Here is a 22102-nt window from a genome sequence, read left to right as displayed (position 1 = left end):
GTGTCTGTGTCCCGGTACAGCCCCGCGTCCGTCCGTCTGTCCGTCCCCACGCCGCTGGGCGCCCCGGGAGGGGGCGGGTCCTCCCCAAGGCCCCGCCTTAGTCACGCCCCCACAGCGCTGCACGCACTGCGCGCGCGCAGTAGGTGTCGGGCGGGGCAAGCCGGCGCATGCGTAGTCACGCCAAGGCGTGTGCCGGGTGGGGCGGGGGTGTCGCATGCGCATAGAGGAGGGGCGGGGACCGGGGTGGGGTGGCGCATGCGCAGTGCGGGAGGGCGCGGACAGGGCGGAGATGGCAGGAGGGCGAGGTTGGCTCATGCGCAAAGCCGGCGGGGCGCGGGCGGGGCCGACGCATGCGCAGAGCGGCGAGGAGGGACGGGGGGAGGGCTGGCGCATGCGCAGATTGAAAACGAGCCGATGCGCGGGAGGCTGCCGTCGTATGCGCTGTGCGGGGGGTGCGGCTCATGCGCAGTTCCGGCGAGGCGCATGCGCAGTTGCGGCGCGGCGGGGCCGCGCATGCGTAGCAGGATGCGGAGCGCCGCCCGCGTCATGGCCGCCTCCGTAGGCACCGGGGGCCTGGGCCGGGCCGGGCCCGCCCCGCGCATCGGCACCCACGACGGCACCTTCCACTGCGACGAGGTGTTGGCCTGTTACCTGCTGCGCCTCCTGCCCCGCTACCGGGTATGGCACCGAGCGGCGGGGCCGGGGCTCGGGCCCCCTCCCAGCGGCGGGACGGGGACACCCTGAGCACCCCGCGCCGCCAGGTCCCGCGTCCTTCCTCGGGACGGGTTTAGCTGCCCAGTCCCCCGGCGGGGTTCCCCGGTACCTGGGGTCAGCGCTCGAGGTTCCCGGTCACCCCCGGGGGCCACCCTTCGGGTCGCCGGTCCCACTCGGGGGTCCCAGGTTTCATCCAGGGGCCGCACGTAGGTTCCCCAGTCCCTCCTCGGGGTCTCCGGTCACACCTGGGACCTCCCTTTGGGTCCCCGATCCCTCTTGGGGTCTCTGGCCGCACCCAGGGGCCACCCTTTGGGCCCCCGGTCCTCCCTCAAGGTCCCCAGTCCCACCTGGGGGCCACCCTTAAGTTCTCAGTCCCTCCTCGGGGTCTCCGGTCACACCTGGGACCTCCCTTTGGGTCCCTGATCCCTCTTGGAGGTCTCTGGCCGCACCCAGGGGCCACCCTTTGGGTCCCCAGTCCCTCTTGGAGGTCTCTGGCCCCACCCAGGGGCCACCCTTTGGGTCCCCGATCCCTCTTGGAGGTCTCTGGCCCCACCCAGGGGCCACCCTTTGGCCCCCCGGTCCTCCCTCGAGGTCCCCAGTCCCACCTGAGGGCCACCCTTAAGTTCTCAGTCCCTCCTCAGAGTCTCCAGTCACTCCTGGGACCACCCTTTGGGTCCCCAGTCCCACTTGGGGGTCACCCTTAAGTTCTCAGTCCCTCCTTGGGGTCCCAAGTCCCACCTGGGGGTCACCCTTTGGGTCCCCAGTCCCTCTTGGGGGTCTCTGGCCCCACCCAGGGGTCACCCTTTGGGCCCCCAGTCTTCCCTCAAGGTCCCTAGTCCCACCTGGGGGGGGGGGGTCACCCTTAAGGTCTCCATCCCTCCTCGGGGTCCCTGCTCTCACCAGGGGCAGCTCTGGGGGATCCCCAGTCACTCCTGGGGTTGGGGGGTCCCCAACCTCACTCCGCCCCCCCCGGCAGGATGCAGAGCTGGTGCGCACCCGGGACCCCCAGCGCCTGGCCCAATGCGACGTGGTGGTGGACGTAGGGGGCGAGTACGACCCCGAGCGACACCGCTACGACCATCACCAGAGGTGAGACCGCCCCCCTGGCGCCACAAACCGGGGTCCCCTGGATTCCGGGGGTCCCTCGGGGCTGACTCCGTGGCCCCACAGGTCCTTCACACAATCCATGAGGAGCCTCCGGCCCGAGAAGCCCTGGACCACGAAGCTCAGCAGCGCCGGGTTGGTTTACTGCCACTTTGGCTCCCAAATCCTCGCGGGGCTCCTGGAGCAGCCGGAGGACAGCCCTGTCGTGACAGCGCTCTACGATAAGGTACTGGGGGGAACTGGGAGGGTCTGGGTGGGGGCTCTAACCCCGCCAGTGCCGCACAGTTCTCCCAGGGCTTCTCCTTGGCGGCGTCACCCCGTAAAAACGCTCTCAGAGAGGGACCCCGTAGAATTGGGGACCGGTTCGTTCAAGCTCCTGGTGCGCAGCTGGGCTGACCCCCCTTGTCCCCCGCTCCGTCGGCAGCTGTACGAGAACTTCGTGGAGGAGATCGATGCCATCGACAACGGCATCGCGCAGGCGGAGGGGGAGCCCCGCTACGCCCTCACCACCACCCTCAGCGCCCGCGTGGGTCACCTGAACCCCCGCTGGAACGACCCCGACCAGGACACCGAGGTGAGGGTGGGGAACGTGGCGTGGGGCGCAGTGGGGGCTGGGGGGGGGGGGTCACCCCTGCTTCAGCCTCCCCCGTGTCCCCACAGCGGGGGTTCAAGCGGGCGCTGGAGCTGGTCGGGAGCGAGTTCATGGAGCGACTCGACTACTACCGGCACGCCTGGCTGCCCGCGCGGGCGCTGGTGGAGGAGGCTGTCCGGCGGCGCTTTGAGGTACCCGCTGGGCCACTTTGGGGGGGAGAGGAGAGCGGGGGGGAGGGTCTGAAAGTTTGGAGGGGGAGCATTGGGGTGAGGGGCGGCCAGCTCCCCTCGGTATAAACCGCCCTGCGCGGTCCAGGGAACCCCTTGCAGCCCATAACCCTGTGCACCCCCTCCTATACCCCGACACACAGCCATGTGTGCTCCTATAGCCTTACAGATGGCTCTGCACCCCCTCCTGTGCCCCTATAGCCTTACAGATGGCTCTGCACCCCCTCCTGTGCCCCTATAGCCTTATACATGGCCATGCACCCCCCCCTTCTCCCCATACCCCTACACACGACCGTGCACCCCCTCCTGTGCCCCTATAGCCTTATACATGGCCATGCACCCCCCCCTTCTCCCCATACCCCTACACACGACTGTGCACCCCCTCCTGTGCCCCTATAGCCTTATACATGGCCATGCACCCCCCCCTTCTCCCCATACCCCTACACACGACTGTGCACCCCCTCCTGTGCCCCTATAGCCTTATACATGGCCATGCACCCCCCCCTTCTCCCCATACCCCTACACACGACCGTGCACCCCCTCCTGTGCCCCTATAGCCTTATACATGGCCGTGCACCCCCCCCTTCTCCCCATACCCCTACACACGACCGTGCACCCCCTCCTGTACCCCTATAGCCTTACAGATGGCTCTGCACCCCCCCCTTCTCCCCATACCCCTACACACGACCGTGCACCCCCTCCTGTGCCCCTATAGCCTTATACATGGCCATGCACCCCCCCCTTCTCCCCATACCCCTACACACGACTGTGCACCCCCTCCTGTGCCCCTATAGCCTTATACATGGCCATGCACCCCCCCCTTCTCCCCATACCCCTACACACGACTGTGCACCCCCTCCTGTGCCCCTATAGCCTTATACATGGCCATGCACCCCCCCCTTCTCCCCATACCCCTACACACGACTGTGCACCCCCTCCTGTGCCCCTATAGCCTTACAGATGGCTCTGTACCCCCCCTTCTCCCCATACCCCTACACACGACCGTGCACCCCCTCCTGTGCCCCTATAGCCTTATACATGGCCATGCACCCCCCCCTTCTCCCCATACCCCTACACACGACTGTGCACCCCCTCCTGTGCCCCTATAGCCTTATACATGGCCATGCACCCCCCCCTTCTCCCCATACCCCTACACACGACCGTGCTCCCCCTCCTGTGCCCTATATACCCAGGGATAGCTGCACACACCCAGAGCCCCACGCATGACCCTATAGCCCCGCCCGCCACCCCCCCGCACCCCGAGATCCTCATCTACCCCCCATCACCCTGTGCCCTGCACCCCCAGAGCTCCCCGTGCAGGCTCAGCGGAGCGCCCAGCACCCAATGCCCGTGGATCGGGGTGGGGAAACTGAGGCAGGGGAGGGCTGGGGGGGGGGCAGGCCCCCCCCCGCCCTGTGCCCAGCGTGTCCACGTGTCCCCAGGTGGACGCGAGCGGGGCGGTGCTGGAGTTCCCGCGGGGCGGCTGTCCCTGGAAGGAGCACGTCCTCAGCCTGGAGCAGGAGCTGGCGCTGCCCCAGCCCCTCCAGCTCGTGCTTTTCCCCGACCGCAGCGGGCAGTGGCGGGTGCAGAGCGTCCCGGCGGGGCCACACACCTTCCAGAGCCGGTAAGACCCATCTGCCCCCCACCCAGCAGTGTGTGTGTGTCCGTGTCCCCCGCCTCCTCCAGGGGCAGGGGTTCACCCAACGTCCCACCCCCTCCCCAATCCTGCAGCCTCCCTCTCCCCGAGCCCTGGCGAGGTGTCCGGGATGAGGCGCTGTCCCAGCTCGCTGGCATCCCCGGCTGCGTCTTCGTACACGCCAGCGGCTTCATCGGAGGCAACCGGACGCGGGAGGGGGCGTTGGAGATGGCCCGGCGGACGCTGGCGCAGCGGCACGAGGTGGGGGTGCAGAGCGGATGAGCCCCTCCCAGCACGGGTCACCCCCCCCCAAAAAAAAAAAAAAAGAAGCCCTTGCCCAGCGTGGGAGGTTCCAGAGACTGCGGCTGGGGGTGGCTGAGACCGGCCCCGCTCGACACATGTCACGGGAGCACAGTGGGATGTGATAATGGAGCTGGCTGGGGGCAGGGGGGGGGCCCAGGATCCCCCGGGGGGGATCCCTGCTCCCAGTCCCAGTGCTGGACTGGGGCGAGCCCAGTCACAGCCCAAACCCAGAGACTCGTGGATCCGTTTCTCTGAAGACTGTCCCCATTTTTGTTATCTGTCTGCTGCCGCTGGGTTCCCAACACCAGTAAAAACCAGCGTGTTCCCAGTGCGTGCGCTGCTGAGGCAACAGGAGCTGCGGGGGGGTGGAGGGGGGGTCAGGGTGTCCTTGGGGCGCAGGGACAGGGGGGTGCAAGGGGCTGGGAATTGGGGTGCAGCTGGGGGGCGCAGGCATCACCACCCAACGCTGGGAGACTGGGGGAGGAACACCCCCCCCGCCCCACCCCCCGCCACGAAACTGCACATCTGGGAGTACAAAGAGGGGGGGGGACACACCACACACACACACCCTCCCCCCCCCGAGCCCCCACTCGAATCCAGTCTGTTCCAGTGACACGATGCCGGCAGCCTGGCTGCTCCTGGTAGCGCTGGGGCTGCCCGGCTGCCCCTGGGGCTGCCGGTGCCCAGGGGGGGCCCCCCCAGTGCTGCCCCCCCCCAGCAGCCGCAACGAGACGGGGGCGGGGGGCGGGCGGGCGCGGGCCCCCGACCTGGGGGTGCTGGTGGCCGTGGGCGGGTGGCTCGGCGCCGTCCTCGCCTACGTGGGCCGGTACGTCCGGAGGAGCCGAGCCCAGAGCCGAGCCCAGAGCCGGCTGCACCTCGAGTACCTGCGGGCGCTGCCCCGCCACCCGCCCAGCCCCGAGGAGGAGGAGGAGGAGGAAGAAGAGCCGCTCAGCACCGTCCTCTGAGGCTCAGCACCCTCCCAGCCCCGAGGAGGAGGAGGAGGAGGAGGAGGAAGAGCTGCTCAGCACCGTCCTCTGAGGCTCAGCACCCTCCCAGCCCCGAGGAGGAGGAGGAAGAGCTGCTCAGCACCATCCCAGCCCCAAGGAAGAAGAGGAGGGTGAGAAAGAGCCGCTCAGCACCATCCCAGCCCCGAGGAAGAGGAGGAGGAGGGTGAGGAAGAGAAGAGCCGCTCAGCACTGTCCTCTGAGGCTCAGCACCGTCCCAGCCCGAAGGAGGAGGAGGAGGGTGAGGAAGAGCCGCTCAGCACCATCCTCTGAGGCTCAGCACCCTCCCAGCCCCGAGGAGGAGGAGGGTGAGGAAGAGCTGCTCAGCACCATCCCAGCCCCAAGGAAGAGGAGGAGGGTGAGGAAGAGCTGCTCAGCACCATCCTCGGAGGCTCAGCACCCTCCCAGCCCCAAGGAAGAGGAGGAGGAGGGTGAGGAAGAGAAGAGCCGCTCAGCACTGTCCTCTGAGGCTCAGCACTGTCCCAGCCCTGAGGAGGAGGAGGAGGAAGGTGAGGAAGAGCCACTCAGCACCATCCCAGCCTGGAGGAAGGTGAGGAAGAGCCGCTCAGCACCGTCCCAGCCCCGAGGAAGAGGAGGAGGGTGAGGAAGAGCCGCTCAGCACCATCCCCTGAGGCGCCGCCGGCCCCAGCCATCACCAGCAGCGAACCGGAGAGCCCCGAGGGGGTGAAGCCCCCCCAGACCTGCCCCGGGAGTGGGTTCGTACCCTGTTTTTACCCCGTATCCTCAGGCTCAGCTCCGCTCCCTGCTGCCCTCCCTGCCCTGCTTGGGGGGGGGGGTTGGGGGGGTCCTGGGGGTGGCTGAAGAGCTGGGGGTATAGGGGGGAGCGGGGAGCCCCTGCTCTCCCCATCATCTCCATACCCCAGGCTTTAGCAGAGCTATGACAGTGTAATCCTGGGGATTAACCACATGTAATCCCGGGGTTTAACCACGCTGCCCCCCCCCCTTAATCCCCACTCTGGGCCGGGGGGTGGCCCAGTTGCTCCCCCCCCCCCCCCCCCCCCCCAGCTTTGGCGCAGGTTGGGCTCACGTGGGCCGGCACGAGCAGCAGTCACAGCCCCAAAGGGCCCAGGGTTTGGTTTTTAGGGACCCCCAAAGTTTTTAGTTCCCCTTCGGGCGATTCTCCCCCCTCCTCGAGGCAAAGCCCAGGACCCCTCAGCCCCCTCTGCCCTCACCTTTCCTGGGGGGCAGCAGCTCTTTAACCCCCAACCCCACCCTGAGCCGCCCACGCTGCTGCCTTCATTAAAACGGATTTAAGGCACGGGGGAGGGATGTTCTCCTGCAGGTTCATCCCTGGCTCTTTTTGACATCAAAAAGCAGCACCAGAGCCCCAGGAGCGCCCCCAGACCCACAAGACTTGGGAGGACTCACCCCACACAAAAATTTCAGCCCCCCCCCCCCCCCCCCCAAAGAGCAAGGCCTGGAGAAGGCGAGGGGAGAGAGCCGGCTTTAATCTGTAACCGCACCAGCCCCGCGAGCTGGGAGCCCCCCCCGGGGGGGTACTAAAGGCACCTGAGGCTGCGCCGTGGGTCCGAGGAGGAGGATGGAGGGTGTGGGGGGGAACGTCCCAGCACCGGCTTTTCGGGAAGAGGCCGCTTGGGTGTTGTCACAGCTCTGAGAAGAGAGGCTGTTCCCGCACGCTGGCGCTGGCCATGACGGTGAGCGGGCTGCGGCCGGGGCTGGCGCAGGGCACGTGGGCGCTCACGAAGAAGAAGGGGACGTGGCTGATCTTCCCCGTGGACCAGCACTGGTGGGGGAAGAGGACGGGGGGAGGAAGAGGAGTACAGGACGTGGCAGGGGATGAGGGTCCAAGCAATCGCCCTCTGATCCCAGCACAGACACCTTCCCCCCACCACCACCTCTCCCGGGGGGGACAGCGGGAGGAGGTTTTTCCACCCTCTGGCTTGAGCCACGGGGAGCCCCGAGAAGCGCTGTCGAAACCGGGGGCTGCCAACTCACCACGGTCAGGAGGGCACCTTTCGTGAAGCAGGGGTGGAAGGCGATGAGCTGGGGCTGCGCGCCGTGCTCGCCTCGCAGGAAACCGCTGGAGGAAGAAGGCAAAGCCGCGGTTACGGCACGGACACCCTCGGTCGCACCGGGAAAACGCGGCGCTTTCGGGGCAGCCTGGGGTTAAGCAGAGAGGTTTGGGCCCCGCCGGGAAGCATCAGGCAAGGGAAACCTGAAGCAAAAAGGGTTTTTTTTTGAGGCGGGTAACGGACGATATGGCCAAAACGCAACCGATTGGGGGGTTAAAGGGTGCTAAAGCCTGAAGCAGGAGCACAGGACGGCAGCGTTCCTCGGCTCCCGAGGTGGGTTTTTGCTCTTCCCACCAGGCCCCGGGGGGATTGCTGGTGTTCACACCCCCCCCCCAACCCACCCGCCGCTACGCACCACGGCAGGAGCTCAAACACGGGGCTGTTGCGGGTGCGGAACACAGCGATGACCGCCCGGCTGCCGGGAGCGTCGGCGTTCCCTGCGGGAGGGAGAGGAGGAGCAGTGAGGCTTCCCCTCGTCCGAAGGACGGCACAGACGGGCCCCTCGAGGCCGGACCAGGGACGCGGAGGTCAGGTTTTTGTGGGGAGCAGCTGGACGCCGCAGAGACCGGGGCAGGGAGCCACCGAGGCGGGGGGGAAAAGCCGGCTGCGGACTGCGTAGTGGGATCCCAGGGTGGGGCTCTCAAAAGACCCTTCAGGGATTTAAAGGCAGCTCTGAGGTCTCGGGTAGCTAGGTTGGGGCAAAAAGGGTCTGGGCAAGAGCTGAGGCAGCTGCTTCGGCAGCACCCCAGCCCCTCAGGCATGACGTGGGGGCCCCGTCTCTCCAGCGTGACGGTTTTTCTCCGTCCCATCGCAGTTTCAGCACCAAGAGCCTCACAGGACCCGTGTGGAGGGCGGGGGGGGGTGCCAGCTCCAGGAGTCCCGGTACCCTCGGGCTTCCCCCCCCCCCCCAGCTTTAAGCACGGCGAGAAAACCCCGAGCTCCCGCATGGGCCCATCAGCTCTCGTCTGTCACCCTGGGCAGAGAGGGAGCCCGAGGCAGCAGCATCCCCCCAGCACCGTGTCTCGGTGCTCCCTCAAAGCTCCGCTTTGTCTCGGAGCGCAGCACGTCCAGGAGAGCCTGAATGGCTCGATTATCCCAGGGGCTGCTCCTAAAAAAACGGAGCCAGGAGGCCCCAGTGAGGCTCCAGGTGTAACGCGGGCGCTGTGGGAACACCGAGCCCTTGCTGGGTGTGGGGGGGGGGGGGGTTGGGAGGGGCGATTCATCCCACTGGAGGTGGGGAGGGAACTCGGGATTCATCCCTTTGCGAAGGATGCGGAGGCACGGTGAGGGAGGATGGAGGGTGGGCGCTGCCTTCCCAACCTCACCCCCGCGGGGTTTTTGAGCCCCTCCTGCCAGCGGGGAGGGGGGATTTGGGGACAAAGCCCAGCGCCGGGACGGGCAGCGCTTACCTCTGATGATCACTGCCAGCCGCTGGCCGGTGGGGTCCCACACCATGGAATGGACTTCTCCTCCGATCCTGAAACCGGCACGAGCAGCAGTGAAATGCTGAAATTCCACACACACACCCCCCCCCACCTCCTTCCAGTGCCGGGGGGGCACAGACCCCCCTCGCCAGCTCCCAGGTGCTGCAGCCAGACCCACCTCTCCTCCCCGTAGAGCGTCTCGAAGGTGGTCTCGGACAGATCTGCTACGATTGAAGCTGTTTTTGAGCCTCCAACTTGCCCTTGTGTCTCCCCTGAAGTAAAGAGCCTGGTCACTTCTCGTCTCGCGCTCGAATTACTACCTGCGTCATCTCGCTCCCTAAATCACCCTTTTATTTCCCCGAGTGACAGGTGATTTATGTCCGTTTCTTCAAGCAGCTGCGGAGCAACGCGCTGCTACCCCAGCAGCATCGGCCTGTGTCTGGGCTGGGCGAGAGGGGAGGTTTCCCCTCGACAAGCATCAGGACCAGCCACCTCCGTGGAAAAAAGCCACGCGAGCTGGGCAGTTAACCCGCTGGACGAGTTCCCCCGCGAACCATTTGTGACTGTGAGATCGTAACTGGGAGCAAGAAGCAACGCACGGGGGGGAAAAAAAAAAAAAAAATCCAACAGCAGCGAGATTCTGTGCTTTGAGAGAACCCCCCCACCCCTGAGACCCCCTTCCCCCTGCGTGTCCTGGCTTTGCCTCCATCCTTTCATGGCCAGCAGGCCGGGAAACGCCGCTGATAAACAAAAAGCCCATCTGGCCAAGCCCAGCCGCAGCCAAAAGCAAGAGGATCGCTCGGGGCCCAGCTGCCAGCTCTCAGAAAGCTTCGCCCGGACTCACCCCGGTACTCGGAGAAGGACAAGGAGTAGATGACGGACTCGCCCAGCACCGTGAAGAGCAGCCGGCTGCCGTCAGGGCTCCAGCACCCCGTCTGCGGGACACGGAGCCACGTTAACACCCGCTCCCCGGCCCGGCGGGGGTGGCGGCTTCCAGAGGAGCCAGCTGGAAACGGGGGGGGGGAGTTTTAGGAAAAACACCCTCCAGGCCCCCCCCCGAGGGCTTTAGAGACGCCGTCTGCCCCGCCCGGGTGGGAAATGCCCCCCCCCGGTCCTACCTGGCAGCGTCCCTTGATAGTGGGCCAGCGCTCGCACGTCCACATCTGAGCCTCCCACACTCTGCAAGAGACACAGACGAAAGTGAGCGAGACAGACTCCCCAAATTCTGCTGCTCCGAGGGGAGCCCGAGACATCAGACCCGATGATCCGCCCCGTTTTTTTTTTTTTTTTTTCCACAGTAGGAAGGGGAGCGGCGAGCACGCCAGGAATCCGGGTCCGCTCGGGTTCGGAGCAAACGGAAGCGACCGTGAAGGGCCGAAAGAAAACGTCTCGCCGGCCGGGAGCTCACCTGAACACCGCGGAGGGAGTGGCTGCCAGGACCTTGCTGCCGTCGGGTGACCAAGCCAAGTAAGTGACACCGCCACCCCCAAACCACTGCAGCTGGACGCAGTTTTCGGTGGACACGTCCCACACCTGGAGGAGGGGGACAACGAGGAGGAGAACGACACCAGGACCCGCGTGCTGACCGGGTAGCGCAGCTTTCGGGGAGTTTTTCTGTGGCTTGGGGAGTACAGGCTGATGCTTTCAGGTCTGGTTCAAATTCAGGGCCTGCCCGTCACCCAGCAGCCCCCCCCCAGGCCGACAAAGGCAGTTCCCAGAGTCGCCAGTGAAATAAAACTTCCTTTTCGCTGCGGAATGGGACCGTTTTCTCTGACAAATTCCCCGTCCCTAACAACTTTTTGCAGGATCCTGCTGAGGGGGTGGGTAACGCACAGTCCAGGGTTGGTATTTGAAGGAATTTTCCAAGCCCTGATCTAGTTTAATGCTGTTCCCCTCCACGTGCAACAACAGGGCGCGCTCTGCCTCTCGCCGTCGGCCACAAACTGGGGCAGCCGATGGGGAAATACCCACCCACCCCCTGAGGAAATGCCGCCTGTCCCCAGCAGTTCTGCAGCCAAACTGTCCCTCGGTGACCCCGCGGTGTGTTCCCGGTGCCGGTATCCCCAAACCAGCCCCCCCCCCACACACACACCCCCCGCCAGGCCCTACAACCTCTTACTCACCAGCATGGCTGTGTCGACCGGCGACGCCGAAAGCAGCAGGTCCCCGCTGGGAGCCCAGGCCAGGCTGGTGACAGGGCTGTGCCCGGGGTAGGACAGCACCTGAGCGCAGCCGGACGACGGTCTGGAGGGAAAGAGGGAGAAACCGCCCTGGTTGATGGCGGGAAGGGTTGGCCCACGCGCCGCCGAGAGCCGGCGCTGCGTCCCCCGGCAGGGTGGGCACCCGCCTGGCGTTAACCCGACGCCGACCCAGAGGGGCTTGGCAACAACTCCCCGCTCCTCCGGCAGGGCCGGGGGGGAGACGCGCGGGGCTGTCACCTCGTGGAGAGGGAGGTGGGATCCAGGTGCCACACCAGGACGCAGGTCTGGCAGGCGACGGCGAGGATGGAGGCGCAGAGCGGCTTCCAGGCCACGGCGGCCACGTTCCTCTGCAGGCGATGCTTCAGCGAGGGGATGGTGGCGCTGGCGGGGAGGAGGGAGGGGTGACAAGAGGGGAAAACGGGGGGGGGGGAGCGGGAGTCCTCACACAGCCCGAGGTGGGCCACACGCCGTCTCCCAGTGTCCTCTCTCCAGCTCTGACCGCAGTGGGGGGGGGCTAAAAGCATCGAGTGGGAAAAGGGAGGGGAGGAGCGTGGGGGGCGGGGGGGGATGTGCCCTGCCATGACCTGCTTCCCTTAAGGGGGGGACAGGGGAGATCCCAGGCAGGTGACACCGGCGCCGTGCACCAAGCCAGAGCACACCTCATGCGATTAAGCGCCGTGCCCCGGGGGGAGATGGCACTTGCTGGCTTGAAATCCCAGCTGGGGGAGAATGCCTCGGGGGGGAGGCGCGGGGAGGGCTGCAGGACCAGCCGGCAGAGTCTTCTCCTGAGGAGGGTTTTACATGCCCTGGGGGAGCGGGGAGACCTGGAGGAGAAAGGAGACTCAAGGCCAGCCAGGCTGTGTGCCACCCGGGCTGCCCCAGCAGCTACAGAGCAGGGAGGGGAAAAAAAAACCCCAAAGCTTAAGTAAGGCCAGAGAATTTTGGAGGTGTCCTTACAGAGCTCCTGCTGCACAGCAAGAGGTTTTGGGGACAGACGGTGCCGGCGAGAGCGAAGCCCGCGCCAACGCCGAGGCAGCGCAGGGCAGAGGCGCCTGGGGGGGGGAATCCTGGGGACGTGCTGGAGGGGGACGTGAGGGCGAAACGGGGAGCAGGGGGGCTGCAGAGGTACCCCCCCACCCCCCCCGAGGAGCGGCGGCTCCCGGGACGTGGCCAGCGGTGCCGGAGGATCGTCCCAGCCCTCACCTGGTGGAGTTGTAGACCCGAATGGAGTCGTCCAGAAGAGCCACGGCAAACTTGCTGGTGTGGGGGTGCCAGGCGAAGGCCCGGACGGTGCAGCCGGCCCTGGAGGGAGGGAGGGAGGGGGGTGAGGCACGCCAGGCACCCCACCCGTGATCCCGGCTCAAGGCAGCGGCGATGGGCGCTCAGGCATCGCGCGTGACCACCCAGCAGCCCCCCCCCAGGCCGACAAAGGCAGTTCCCAGAGCCACCAGTGAAATAAAACTTCCTTTTCGCCGCAGAATTGGACCATTTTCTCTGACAAATTCCCCGTCCCTAACAACTTTTTGCAGGATCCTGCTGAGGGGGTGGGTAACGCACAGTCCAGGGTCGGTATTTGAAGGAATTTTCCAAGCCCTGATCTAGTTTAATGCTGTTCCCCTCCACGTGCAACAACAGGGCGCGCTCTGCCTCTCGCCGTCGGCCACAAACTGGGGCAGCCGGATGGGGAAATACCTGTCTAACGGGGATGCTGAACGCATTAAACAAGGAAAAAAAAAAAGGGGGCGAGCCCATCCTCGTACCCCCAGCCCCTTCGCTCAGCTCCGTAAGCCCCTCTCGCAGGGTTTTGCTGACGCCCGCGCACGGTGGTTTCGCAACGCCCAGGACTCACCAGTCCACGGCCTGGGAGAACGCCGCGATCATGTCTTCGCTGGTTAGCTTCGGGGGAGAAAAGTTAACGCTGAGCCAGGCCCAGACACGAGAGCCTCTGGTACAGCAGTGAGGGCCACCCCCCCCCCCACCCCGGCTGTGTCCAAACCCCCCCTTCCCTCTCCCCACACCTCGATTTCAGTCCCTCTCGCAGCGCTTTGCTGCCCTAACGCCTCCCCAGCGCCCGTTCCCCTCCCTCTATCGAGGGAGACCCGCAGTGTTTTCAGCTGAGCGCCACCAGGAGGGATATTTCACCGTGTTTTCAGCTGAGAAACACCCACCCGCCATCCCAACCCGCGCAGGACGCGCCTGCCTCCCCGAGCAGGAGGGTTATAATCCCCAAAAGACTCACCGAGAGGTGAGGGAAGAGGGAGCCATGCAGCGAGGAGAGCCAGTGGCACACGGCCAGCGTGTAGCTCGAGCCCGTCTTCACCCACTGCAGCCCTGCGGGGAGGGAAGGAGCATCAGCCCTTCCACACCTTCGGCGAGAGGCCGGGTGCCCTGGGTGCTCAGGCCACGGCACCGGCTGGGAGGAGGAGGCACGGGCGGCTGCGATGGGATGAAGGGAACTGAAGGATCAACAGCTTGATCCGGAGAGATCCAGGAGAGATCCAGGAGATCTCCGAGTCCTCGGCGAGCGGCCCAGACTCACCCTCCTCCTCGGCGCCGGCGATCTCTTTCAGCACCCCGCACAGCCCCACGTCCCGCCTGCAGCGGAAAGCTCGGTCAGCGACACGAAGCCCAGACCACCAATCCCCCCATCCCTTCAAAACCCTGCCGAAACCCACCCTGGGGCTTCCAAACCAGCTCTCCCCTCAACTGGGTGGGGGGGGGGGGTACACTTACTGTGGTCACCTGTGACTGTGGGACCCCCCCCCCCCCCCCCCGCCACGCTGAGCTCTCAGCTGTATTTGTGACACCCCAAAACTCCCCCACCCAGGGAGCCGAGAGCTGGGGTGCTGCACAGCCCCGGGAGGAGGCTGCGCCCTCCCCGCTGCTCGTGGGTGAGAACTGAAGGGGCTGAGAGGCCCCCGCCACGTTCCAGAGCAAAGGGGCTGCGGGACAGGTCTGGGGAAGGGGGTTTGAGGGTGAACAGGGAGCTCGGGGTTTTGGCTGCCGTTGGGTCTGGCTGTTTTGGGTTTTTTTTTGGGGGGGGGGCGGGTGGGTTGTGGGCACTCACCAGGCGCTGAGGCACCTCTTCCAGAGGGATTCGCGGTGGTGGATGAAGGGCGGGCGGGTGCTGTGCTCCAGGCGGCTGTGAGCCTTGAGGGTTTCCTTGGGCAGGCTGAGGACGGGCAGGTCAGCGAGCTGCGAGCGCAGGAACCGCCGTGAGCCGAGCTCGGGGCTGGGGGGGGGGCCCCCACCCCCCCCACCCCGCTTTGCAGAGGTGAGAAAAGGAGGGGTGCAAAGGAACGATGAAATCCCTCAGGTGTGAGCCCAGCTGCTTCAGGGCTGTGGGTAAACTGGGGGGGGGAGGGGGGGGGGGGTACGGGGTGACACCCCCAGCAGAAGGGGAGGGGGGGGGGCTTATCCCCAGCCGGGGGGGGTGTGGGGTGTGTTACCCCCAGCAAAAGGGGAGGGAGGGGGAAACACCTCCAGCAAAAGGCGGGGGTGGGGGGGGAAACACCTCCAGCAAAAGGGGGGGAAACACCTCCAGCAAAAGGGGGGGCGGGGGGGGAAACACCTCCAGCAAAAGGGGGGGGGGGGGGGGCGACACCCCCAGCAAAAGGGGGGGGGGGGGGGCGACACCCCCAGCAAAAGGGGGGGGGGGGGGGCGACACCCCCAGCAAAAGGGGGGGGGGGGGGGGCGACACCCCCAGCAAAAGGGGGGGGGGGGGGGGCGACACCCCCAGCAAAAGGGGGGGGGGGGGGCGACACCCCCAGCAAAAGGGGGGGGGGGGGGCGACACCCCCAGCAAAAGGGGGGGGGGGGCGACACCCCCAGCAAAAGGGGGGGGGGGGGGGCGACACCCCCAGCAAAAGGGGGGGGGGGGGCGACACCCCCAGCAAAAGGGGAGGGGGGGGGCGACACCCCCAGCAAAAGGGGAGGGGGGGGGCGACACCCCCAGCAAAAGGGGAGGGGGGGGGCGACACCCCCAGCAAAAGGGGAAGGGGGGGGGGGGGGCGACACCCCCAGCAGAAGGGGAAGGGGGGGGGGGGGGGCGACACCCCCAGCAGAAGGGGAAGGGGGGGGGGGGGCGACACCCCCAGCAGAAGGGGAAGGGGGGGGGGGGCGACACCCCCAGCAGAAGGGGGGGTGTTACCCCCAGCCAAGGGTGTGAGGGTGACCCCCCCAGCAAAAAGAGGGGGGGCGGGGGGCTTGACACCCCTAGCAGAAAGGGGATGGGGGGGTGTTACCTCCAGCTTGGGGGGGGGGGAGGGTGTGACACACCCAGCAGAGGCGGGGGGGGGGGTGGGGGTGTTGCCCCCAGCAAAAAGGGGGTGGGGGGAGTGACACCCCCAGCAAAAGGGGGGTAGGGCAGTGTTACCCCCATCAGAAGGGGGGGGTGGCACCCCCAGCAGAAGGGGGGATGAGGGGGGGGTGTTTCCCCTCAGCAGAAGGGGGGGTGAGGGGGGGGTGTTTGGGGGGGTGTTCCCCTCGGCAGAAGGTGGGCGTGGGGGGGGGGGTGTTCCCCTCGGCAGAAGGGGGGATGGGGGGGGGTGTGTGTTCCCCTCGGCAGAAGGGGGGTGAGGGGGGGGGGGGTGTTCCCCTCGGCAGAAGGGGGGGGTGAGGGGGGGGTGTTCCCCTCGGCAGAAGGGGGGGTGAGGGGGGGGGGGTGTTCCCCTCGGCAGAAGGGGGGTGAGGGGGGCGCGGGGTGATGCGGGGGGGGCTCACCTGGCTCTGGAAGGCGAGCGGCAGCGGCTGGTGGAGGCGGCCGCAGACCAAGGCGTTATTGAACTCGTAGAGGGTGACGTCCCCGGGGGGGGCCGGGGGCGGGAACAGCGCCAGGGAGCACATCCCGCCGCAGGGCTGGGGGCGAAACGCCATGACAAATTGACACACACACCCCCCCCCGCCCCCCCCCAACCCCTCCCCTTCAGCTCCCCCCGGGGGGGGGGGGTCCCCCCTTTCACTCTCCACATCCCCCCCCCTCCCCGGAGTGCGCTGGCTGCAGCCCGACCCCCCCATTCCCAGAACTCCCGGTGCCCCCCCCGCCGGGGGCCGCCATATCGCCCCTCACCCGCCTCCCGCCGAGGGTCAGGCGCCCTCGCGCGCCCCCTGACGGCGGGAGGGTTGAGGGGAGGAATTAAAAGGGCCGCGGCGCGGAGTTGGTGGGGACACACACCCACGCACGGCGGGTGAGACTCCCCCCCCCCCATCGCGGGTCTGCCGCTGCGGTGACTGCGCGGCTCGTCCTCCCCCTCTTCGGAGAACCCGCTTCGGTGAATTAAGCGTTCCTGCTCTGTCAGGCATGGTGATAAATTGGCGGGACACACACACACACACGCACTCACTACAACTCTGGGGGTCATTGCCCCTTTAAGAGAGGCGGGGAAACGGCGCGTGGCGCCGGCGGGTCACGTGGTTCCTGAGCGGGGCTCAGGCGGGAAAGGGCTCACGCGCAACCAAACACCCCCCCCCCCCGTGGGGTCCCCGGGAACCCCCGTGTCCTGCACCCACCCACCCACCCCCACCCCCCCCCCGTGGGGTCCCCGCGCTCCTCTTGCGCCCCGCTCACCGCCCCACCCCCGCCCCTATGGGTGCCCCGGGCACGGTCCCGCGGGGGGCTTTGGGGTGGGGGGTGTGCTCCCTTCTGTGGGTGCCCCCCTTGTGCACGGGTCCCACGGGTGCCACCCCTGGACCTGACTGTGTCGGTGCCCCGTGGGTTCCCGTGTGTCCTCCCCCCCCAACCCTTACCTCCGTCCCGTGGGTGTCCACGTGCCCCCCACCCCATAACCAGGGTCCCATGGGTGACCATGTTCCCCCCCCCAGCCCCGTGTATGGGTCCCGTGGGTGCCCGCGTACCCCCAAACCCCACACCCGGGTCCCGTGGGTGCCCATGTCCCCCCCTCCCCCGGGTCCCATGGGTGCCCACATCCCCCCAGGCAGCACAGTGGGTGCTGCGCTCCCCCCAATCCCCCCCCCCCCCCCAGCCCACCCCCTCCTTGGATCTCTCCCAGCTCCTCTTTTCGGGGCTCTCAATTTCCCTTCCCCTCCTGTTTTCGGCTTGCTTTTATTATATTTATCTCTGTGTTTTCCTTAGCGGCCGCAAAAGTTATTTTAATTTTTTCAGGATATTAAATAAAGGCTGCGGCGGGGGGGGCTGCGGCGGGGGGCCCTGCATTCCTCACCCGTTACGGAGCGAGCGGGGTTTGATAGGAGACAACGATTTGGCCGGCGCCGACATCAGAACCACCGCAGGGCTGGCGTGGCCTTGTGGCTTCCCTTCCCTTGGACCCGCCGGCGGGAGCTGAAACCCCCCCAAAATAACCCCCCCCCCCACCTTGGGCAGGAAAATCTGGTGCTGCCAAAGGGGGGGGGGGGTGTTGGATGAGTTTGGGCTCCGTGGTTTGGGAGGCTCCGGGCGGTCGAGCCCTCGGTGGCCGCCGGGTCGGGGTTTGGCTCGGGGACGTGGCTGGATGCTCTCGTTGGCACTGGCCCACCCACGGCGAGCGGCAGTGGGGCTGCGGGGGGGGGTGGTGGGTGTTTGTTTTGTTTTGGGGGGGGGGACGACACACACACCTCAAAAAAGAGCAAACCTGTATTGGAGGGGCGACCAGAGTTGGGGGGCTCTAAGGAGGGCCGGCACCCTCCAGCCCAAATTCCCCCGGGAGCCATCCTTGGGGGGGGGGGGGGGGAGCGTATTTGTCCCCTTCTGTCTGGTGGCCACTGGGTTCCGGCCACTCTGTTGGCATGGCAACCCCCCCGTGCCTCAGTTTCCCCTTCCTGCATGGTGGGACACACACACACACACACACAGAGCGTGTTGCCCCCCTCCCTGGGGACACCCAGGGCCTGGCCAGCTCTGCGGAGCCGTGGCCACGGTGACTCAGCCCGGGGCTAGCGCACGTGGCCGGGGGTGGCCGCCACGCTGGCACAGGGACCCGCTGCTGTCCCTGTCCCCGTCCCCCTCCATGGGGCAGTGGGTGCCAGCAGCTGCCCCCCCCCACCCCCCCTTTCATGTTGGCGCAGGAGCCCGTTTCCACCTCCCTTTGCCTTTTTCTGTGGCTTTTGGGGTTTTTTTGTGTTTTGTTTGGGTTTTTTTTTTTCATAAAAACCCCAGAAAAGCCCCAAACCGGGGCTGGGCGCATCAAAGGGCTGGCGGGAGCCCAGGGTAGCGGCGGGGGGAGTGCAGGGGGTGTGCTCAGGGCAAGGGGGGTTGGGGTCCCCGCCAGCCCGTGGCACCCAAAATTGGGGTGTCCTTGGTACCACGTGGCCCCACCGCGCACCCACACGCTGCCACGTGGCCCCCGGCCGCGGCGCTGCCGTGGGGAAACTGAGGCACGAGGCAAGGCTGGGCTGAGCTGGGCGTGGGCCGTGCGCACGCGTGTTCCTGTGCATGGGATGGCCTGGGAGCACACACGTGTGCGGGGTGAGGCTGGCGTCATCGCCGCCGCCGCGTGCGGGTGGAAAAGTCCCCTCGTGACCCTGAAAGTGGCTTTGGGAGATCCCTGAGCGTGGGGACGTGGGGCTGCGGGGTCCTGGGGACACGGGGGGCAGAGGGATGTGGGACCGCAGGGTCTTGGGGACATGGGGGACATGGGGATAGGGGATCCTGGGGACACAGGGACATGGGGCGATGGGATTTTGGGGACACGGCCATGGGGACGTGGGACCCTGGGGTCCAGGGAATGGGGAGACATGGGGACAGGGGACCAAGGGACTCGGGGTGAGGGGGCTCTGGGGACACAGGGTCCTGGGGACGAGGGGACATGGGGGGCAGAGGGATGTGGGACCGCAGGGGTACGGGGCCACGAGGAGTGGGGCGGCGTGGGGCTCTGGCAGTGCAGGGACCCAGGGATGGGGGGACAAGGGGACAGAGCCAGATTGTCCCCAACCCTGCTGGGCTCCCGCCACCCCCAGAGAGCGGAGGGACACACACACACACACAGAGTGAATCCAAGTGGGGCCACGTCCCTTCTGTGCCTCAGTTTCCCTTTGAGCACTGGTAGCTGCAGCGGAGGAGGCGCGCGGGAGGAAGGCAGAGCCCATCCGTGTGACGAAGCCGCCCGGCCTCAGCCCCCCCCCCCCGGCGCAGGAGAAGGGGGCACAGCTCGGCTTTCACGCCTTAGCAATCCCTTTATTGCTTTTTTTTTTTTTTGAAGTTTGGGGGGGGGGGGGGGCAGCCAGCTAAAAAAGGGGGGGGGTGTACATTACATTAGTGCCTAACGAACCGGGCGTGCTAACGAGGCCGGAGGCGGAGGAGAAGGGGTGAACCCTGTCCCTGAGCTCTGTGCGGGGGCATGAGGCGGCCGGTGAGGTTTTGGGGGCAAGAAGAAGTGGGGGGGGGGGGGGGGGGGGGGGAAGAGGGGGGGTCTCACCTCAACACCCCCCACCCCCCAAATGTGCCCCAGAGTGCTCGGAGAGCCCCCCCATAATTTAAGACATAAATTATAATTGCTAACGAGGAGCTGCTGCCAGCCCCGGGGGGGGATGCAGGATTGGGGGGGGGGGGGGGGGGGCAGCACCCCGTAATAAATATCCCCAGCAGCGCAGAGGAGGATGAGGATGGAGGACGAAGGCTCAAATCTCCAACAAACTACCGGCCTCGGGGCTGCCGGCGTCTTTCCCGGGAGACGCCGGAGGCTGCCGAGGAGAAGCGGGGGGCTGCTCCCCGCCGGGACCGGGGGCGGCTTTGGGGGTCCCGCTTTCCGCGTGGGTTTTCTGGTGCTTGCTGAGGTGATCGCTGCGGGTAAAGCGCTTGCTGCAGAGGAGGCACGTGAATTTTTTCTCCCGCGTGTGGGTACGGACGTGCCGCTCCAGCTCGTCGCTCCGGGTGAAGCGCTTCCCGCAGAAGAGCCAGTTGCAGACGAAGGGCCGCTCGCCCGTGTGCCACCGCAGGTGGGCTTTGAGGTGCGAGGCTTTGCCGTACACCTTCCCGCAGCCCGGGATGTGGCAGCTGTGCACCGGCTTCCTTCGGGACCCCCCCGGCCCCCCTAAACGCTCCAACTCTTGACAATTGGGGCAATCGCAGGCCGGGCGCCCTCCGACCGAACCGCCGCGGGGTCCCTTCGGGGTTTCGCCCGAAGGGTTGGGTTTAGGGGGAGGGGGCGCGGCGGGGTTCCCGGCGTAAGGCGGGGGGTTGAGAGCCCCGAAATCGGAGCCGTAAGTGGGAAGCGGGGGGCTGAGGGCGGGTTGACCCTGCAGCGAGCCCTGCAGCCCCTCGGCGCCCGCCGGCCCCCCCAGCCACCCCCCGTTGGGGTGCACGTCCCACCAGGAGGGCGCTGCCGGCCCCGAGCCCCCCGGCAGCCCCCCGCCGATGCCGCCCTTGTACCAGGAGCCGTAGGGATGCGGCATCTCCAGCGAGGGGTAGACGCCCGGCAGGCAGTCACCCGGCGGGTGTCCCTTGGCTGTCACCACCACGGGGGCACCCAGCACCTCCTGGGCGCCCGTGGGTGCCGGGAAGGGGTGGCCGAAGGGGCCGTAGTCGGGGCCGTAGGGACCGGGCGACGCCTGGGGGCTGGCGGAGGGCGAGAGCAGCCCCGGGGCGCTGGGGAAGGCGGCGGTGTAGGAGTCACCCATGGCGGCGGCGGCGGCGGCGGCGGGAGGGGGGGGACGGTGGGTGGGAGCACCCCGAGGTGGTGGGGGAGACGTCAGCGGGGGCAGGGGGCCATGGCGCCCGGCGGCCTGCGGGAAGAGGGAGATGGGTGTTAGGGTGCTGGGGGGCACCCGGGGCGACGGGTGCGATGGGGTAACCGGTGTAGTGGGGTACCCAGTCCGGGGGGGGAGGGTATTCAGTGATGGGGGGCACCCAGTGCAATGGGGTAACCAGTGCGGTGGGGTAACCAGTGCGATGGGGTAACCGGTGCGATGGGGCACCCAGTCCAGGGGGGGGTTATCCAATGCTGGGGGGCACCCAGTACAATGGGGTAACCAGCGCAGTGGGGTAACTGGTGCAATGGGGCACCCAGTGTAGTGGGTCACCCAGTCCAGGGGGGGAGGGTGTCCAGGGCTGGGGGGCACCCAGGGCAATGGTGCAACTGGTACCACGGGGTAACTGGCACAATGGGGCACCCAGTACTGGGGGGCACCCAGTGCAATGGGACACCCAGCACTGTGGGGCACCCGTTATTGGGGTATCAAGCACCATGGGGCACCCAGTGCAGTGGGACACCCAGTTTTGGGGTGCCCAGCCCCACGCAGCACCCACACTCTGGCTACCCCCCCGCTTCTACCACCCCCAGCGCTCCTCGCCCCCTCTGTGCCTCAGTTTCCCCCCCCCCCAGAGCTGACAGCACCCCATCTCCACCCACAGAGCAGAGGCATCCTCGCAGGGGCTTCTCCGAGGGCTAATAGCAGGTTGTGCCAGCAGCGGGGGGCCCCCTCCCCGCCACCCCCGGCCTCCCCCCCTCCCAATCTCGGCTCCTTCTGCCTTTATGGCCTTTTAATCAAATTACGCTGTGGCCTCCCCCTCCCCGGGCGACTTCCTCTGCTTTATGCCCTTCATGGCTTTCAGCTGCGCGGGCTGAGACCGGCATCACAAGCTGCCCCCCCCCCCCTCCATCACCCCAGTTTTTCCCTTTATTTTATTTTTAAAAATGTATCCCTCTACTTTGTGGCTTTCCAGGTTTGGTTGTTTTTGGTTTTTTTTTTGTTGTTGGTTTTTTTTTTTTGTTGTTGTTTGTTTTTTTTTTTTTTTGGGGGGGGGGTGTCCGCCCCCCCGCTTTTTGCCGTGTTATTGCTCCTATTTTTAAGCCGGCCCCGGCCGCGGCCGCAGCGCGCTCCCGTTTTCCAAGGATAACAAGGGCCAGGCCTGTGCCCCGGGAACGCTGCCCTGCCGCGAGAGCCGAGGTAA

At 66.9% G+C, this 22102-nt stretch overlaps 3 protein-coding genes and 1 long non-coding RNA gene across 12 annotated transcripts; 2 read left to right on the top strand and 2 right to left on the bottom strand.

The window, feature by feature from the left end:
• The first annotated feature begins 503 nt into the window (after positions 1-503).
• Positions 504-10814, top strand: MYG1 (MYG1 exonuclease). 2 transcript variants are annotated; one of them, XM_042796475.1, is made up of 8 exons: positions 504-678; positions 1691-1803; positions 1885-2044; positions 2243-2392; positions 2479-2601; positions 4080-4261; positions 4369-4534; positions 10360-10814. In XM_042796475.1, exons 1-8 carry the CDS (start codon positions 514-516, stop codon positions 10426-10428), a joined length of 1128 nt encoding a protein of 375 aa, XP_042652409.1. In that variant the 5' UTR covers positions 504-513; the 3' UTR covers positions 10429-10814. The 2 variants fall into 2 exon arrangements, with proteins under 2 accessions (XP_042652409.1, XP_042652410.1); XM_042796476.1 differs by having other exon boundaries at positions 10357-10455.
• Positions 4953-6296, top strand: LOC116959533. 3 transcript variants are annotated; one of them, XR_006165654.1, is made up of 2 exons: positions 4953-5888; positions 6026-6296. It is a non-coding gene; the product is annotated as an uncharacterized LOC116959533 (long non-coding RNA). The 3 variants fall into 3 exon arrangements; XR_006165652.1 differs by having other exon boundaries at positions 6023-6296; XR_006165653.1 differs by having other exon boundaries at positions 6000-6296.
• Positions 7030-16362, bottom strand: AAAS (aladin WD repeat nucleoporin). Of its 6 annotated transcripts, none has more exons than XM_042796471.1 (16): positions 15982-16191; positions 14327-14454; positions 13799-13854; positions 13499-13695; positions 13109-13155; positions 12463-12561; positions 11497-11640; positions 11182-11302; positions 10467-10591; positions 10177-10237; positions 9903-9993; positions 9237-9330; positions 9044-9111; positions 7990-8071; positions 7558-7642; positions 7030-7345 (listed from the first exon to the last, which is right to left on the bottom strand). In XM_042796471.1, the coding sequence occupies exons 1-16, from the start codon at positions 16132-16134 to the stop codon at positions 7205-7207; spliced, it is 1692 nt and encodes a 563-aa protein (XP_042652405.1). In that variant the 5' UTR covers positions 16135-16191; the 3' UTR covers positions 7030-7204. The 6 variants fall into 6 exon arrangements, with proteins under 6 accessions (XP_042652405.1, XP_042652406.1, XP_042652401.1 ...); XM_042796472.1 differs by having other exon boundaries at positions 13499-13590; positions 15982-16190; XM_042796467.1 differs by lacking the exons at positions 7030-7345; positions 7558-7642; positions 7990-8071 and adding an exon at positions 16328-16362 and having other exon boundaries at positions 8079-9111; positions 15982-16116.
• A 3091-nt stretch (positions 16363-19453) lies between these two features.
• Positions 19454-21198, bottom strand: SP7 (Sp7 transcription factor). The gene has a single exon (XM_042796477.1). The coding sequence runs from the start codon at positions 20827-20829 to the stop codon at positions 19831-19833; it is 999 nt and encodes a 332-aa protein (XP_042652411.1). The 5' UTR covers positions 20830-21198; the 3' UTR covers positions 19454-19830.
• Positions 21199-22102: the final 904 nt, after the last annotated feature.

The sequence above is a fragment of the Tyto alba genome, unplaced genomic scaffold (genome assembly GCF_018691265.1).
Source record: "Tyto alba isolate M040663 unplaced genomic scaffold, T.alba_DEE_v4.0 Super-Scaffold_23, whole genome shotgun sequence".
Lineage (NCBI taxonomy): Eukaryota > Metazoa > Chordata > Aves > Strigiformes > Tytonidae > Tyto > Tyto alba.
The sequence above is the reverse complement of the archived record's forward strand: the minus strand, read 5'-3'. Positions and strand labels throughout refer to the sequence as shown.

Excerpts from the sequence above, each read along its gene's own strand:
- MYG1 (XM_042796475.1), top strand. The coding sequence starts at position 514 with ATGCGTAGCAGGATGCGGAGCGCCGCCCGCGTCATGGCCGCCTCCGTA. Across the intron at positions 1,804-1,884 it reads CGCTACGACCATCACCAGAG|GTCCTTCACACAATCCATGA; the intron begins GTGAGACCGCCC and ends GTGGCCCCACAG. Across the intron at positions 2,045-2,242 it reads TGACAGCGCTCTACGATAAG|CTGTACGAGAACTTCGTGGA; the intron begins GTACTGGGGGGA and ends CTCCGTCGGCAG.
- AAAS (XM_042796466.1), bottom strand. The coding sequence starts at position 16,134 with ATGGCGTTTCGCCCCCAGCCCTGCGGCGGGATGTGCTCCCTGGCGCTG. Across the intron at positions 13,855-14,326 it reads AAGAGGTGCCTCAGCGCCTG|GCGGGACGTGGGGCTGTGCG; the intron begins GTGAGTGCCCAC and ends TTTCCGCTGCAG. Across the intron at positions 11,641-12,462 it reads CGGGTCTACAACTCCACCAG|CGCCACCATCCCCTCGCTGA; the intron begins GTGAGGGCTGGG and ends CCTCCCCGCCAG.
- SP7 (XM_042796477.1), bottom strand. The coding sequence starts at position 20,829 with ATGGGTGACTCCTACACCGCCGCCTTCCCCAGCGCCCCGGGGCTGCTC.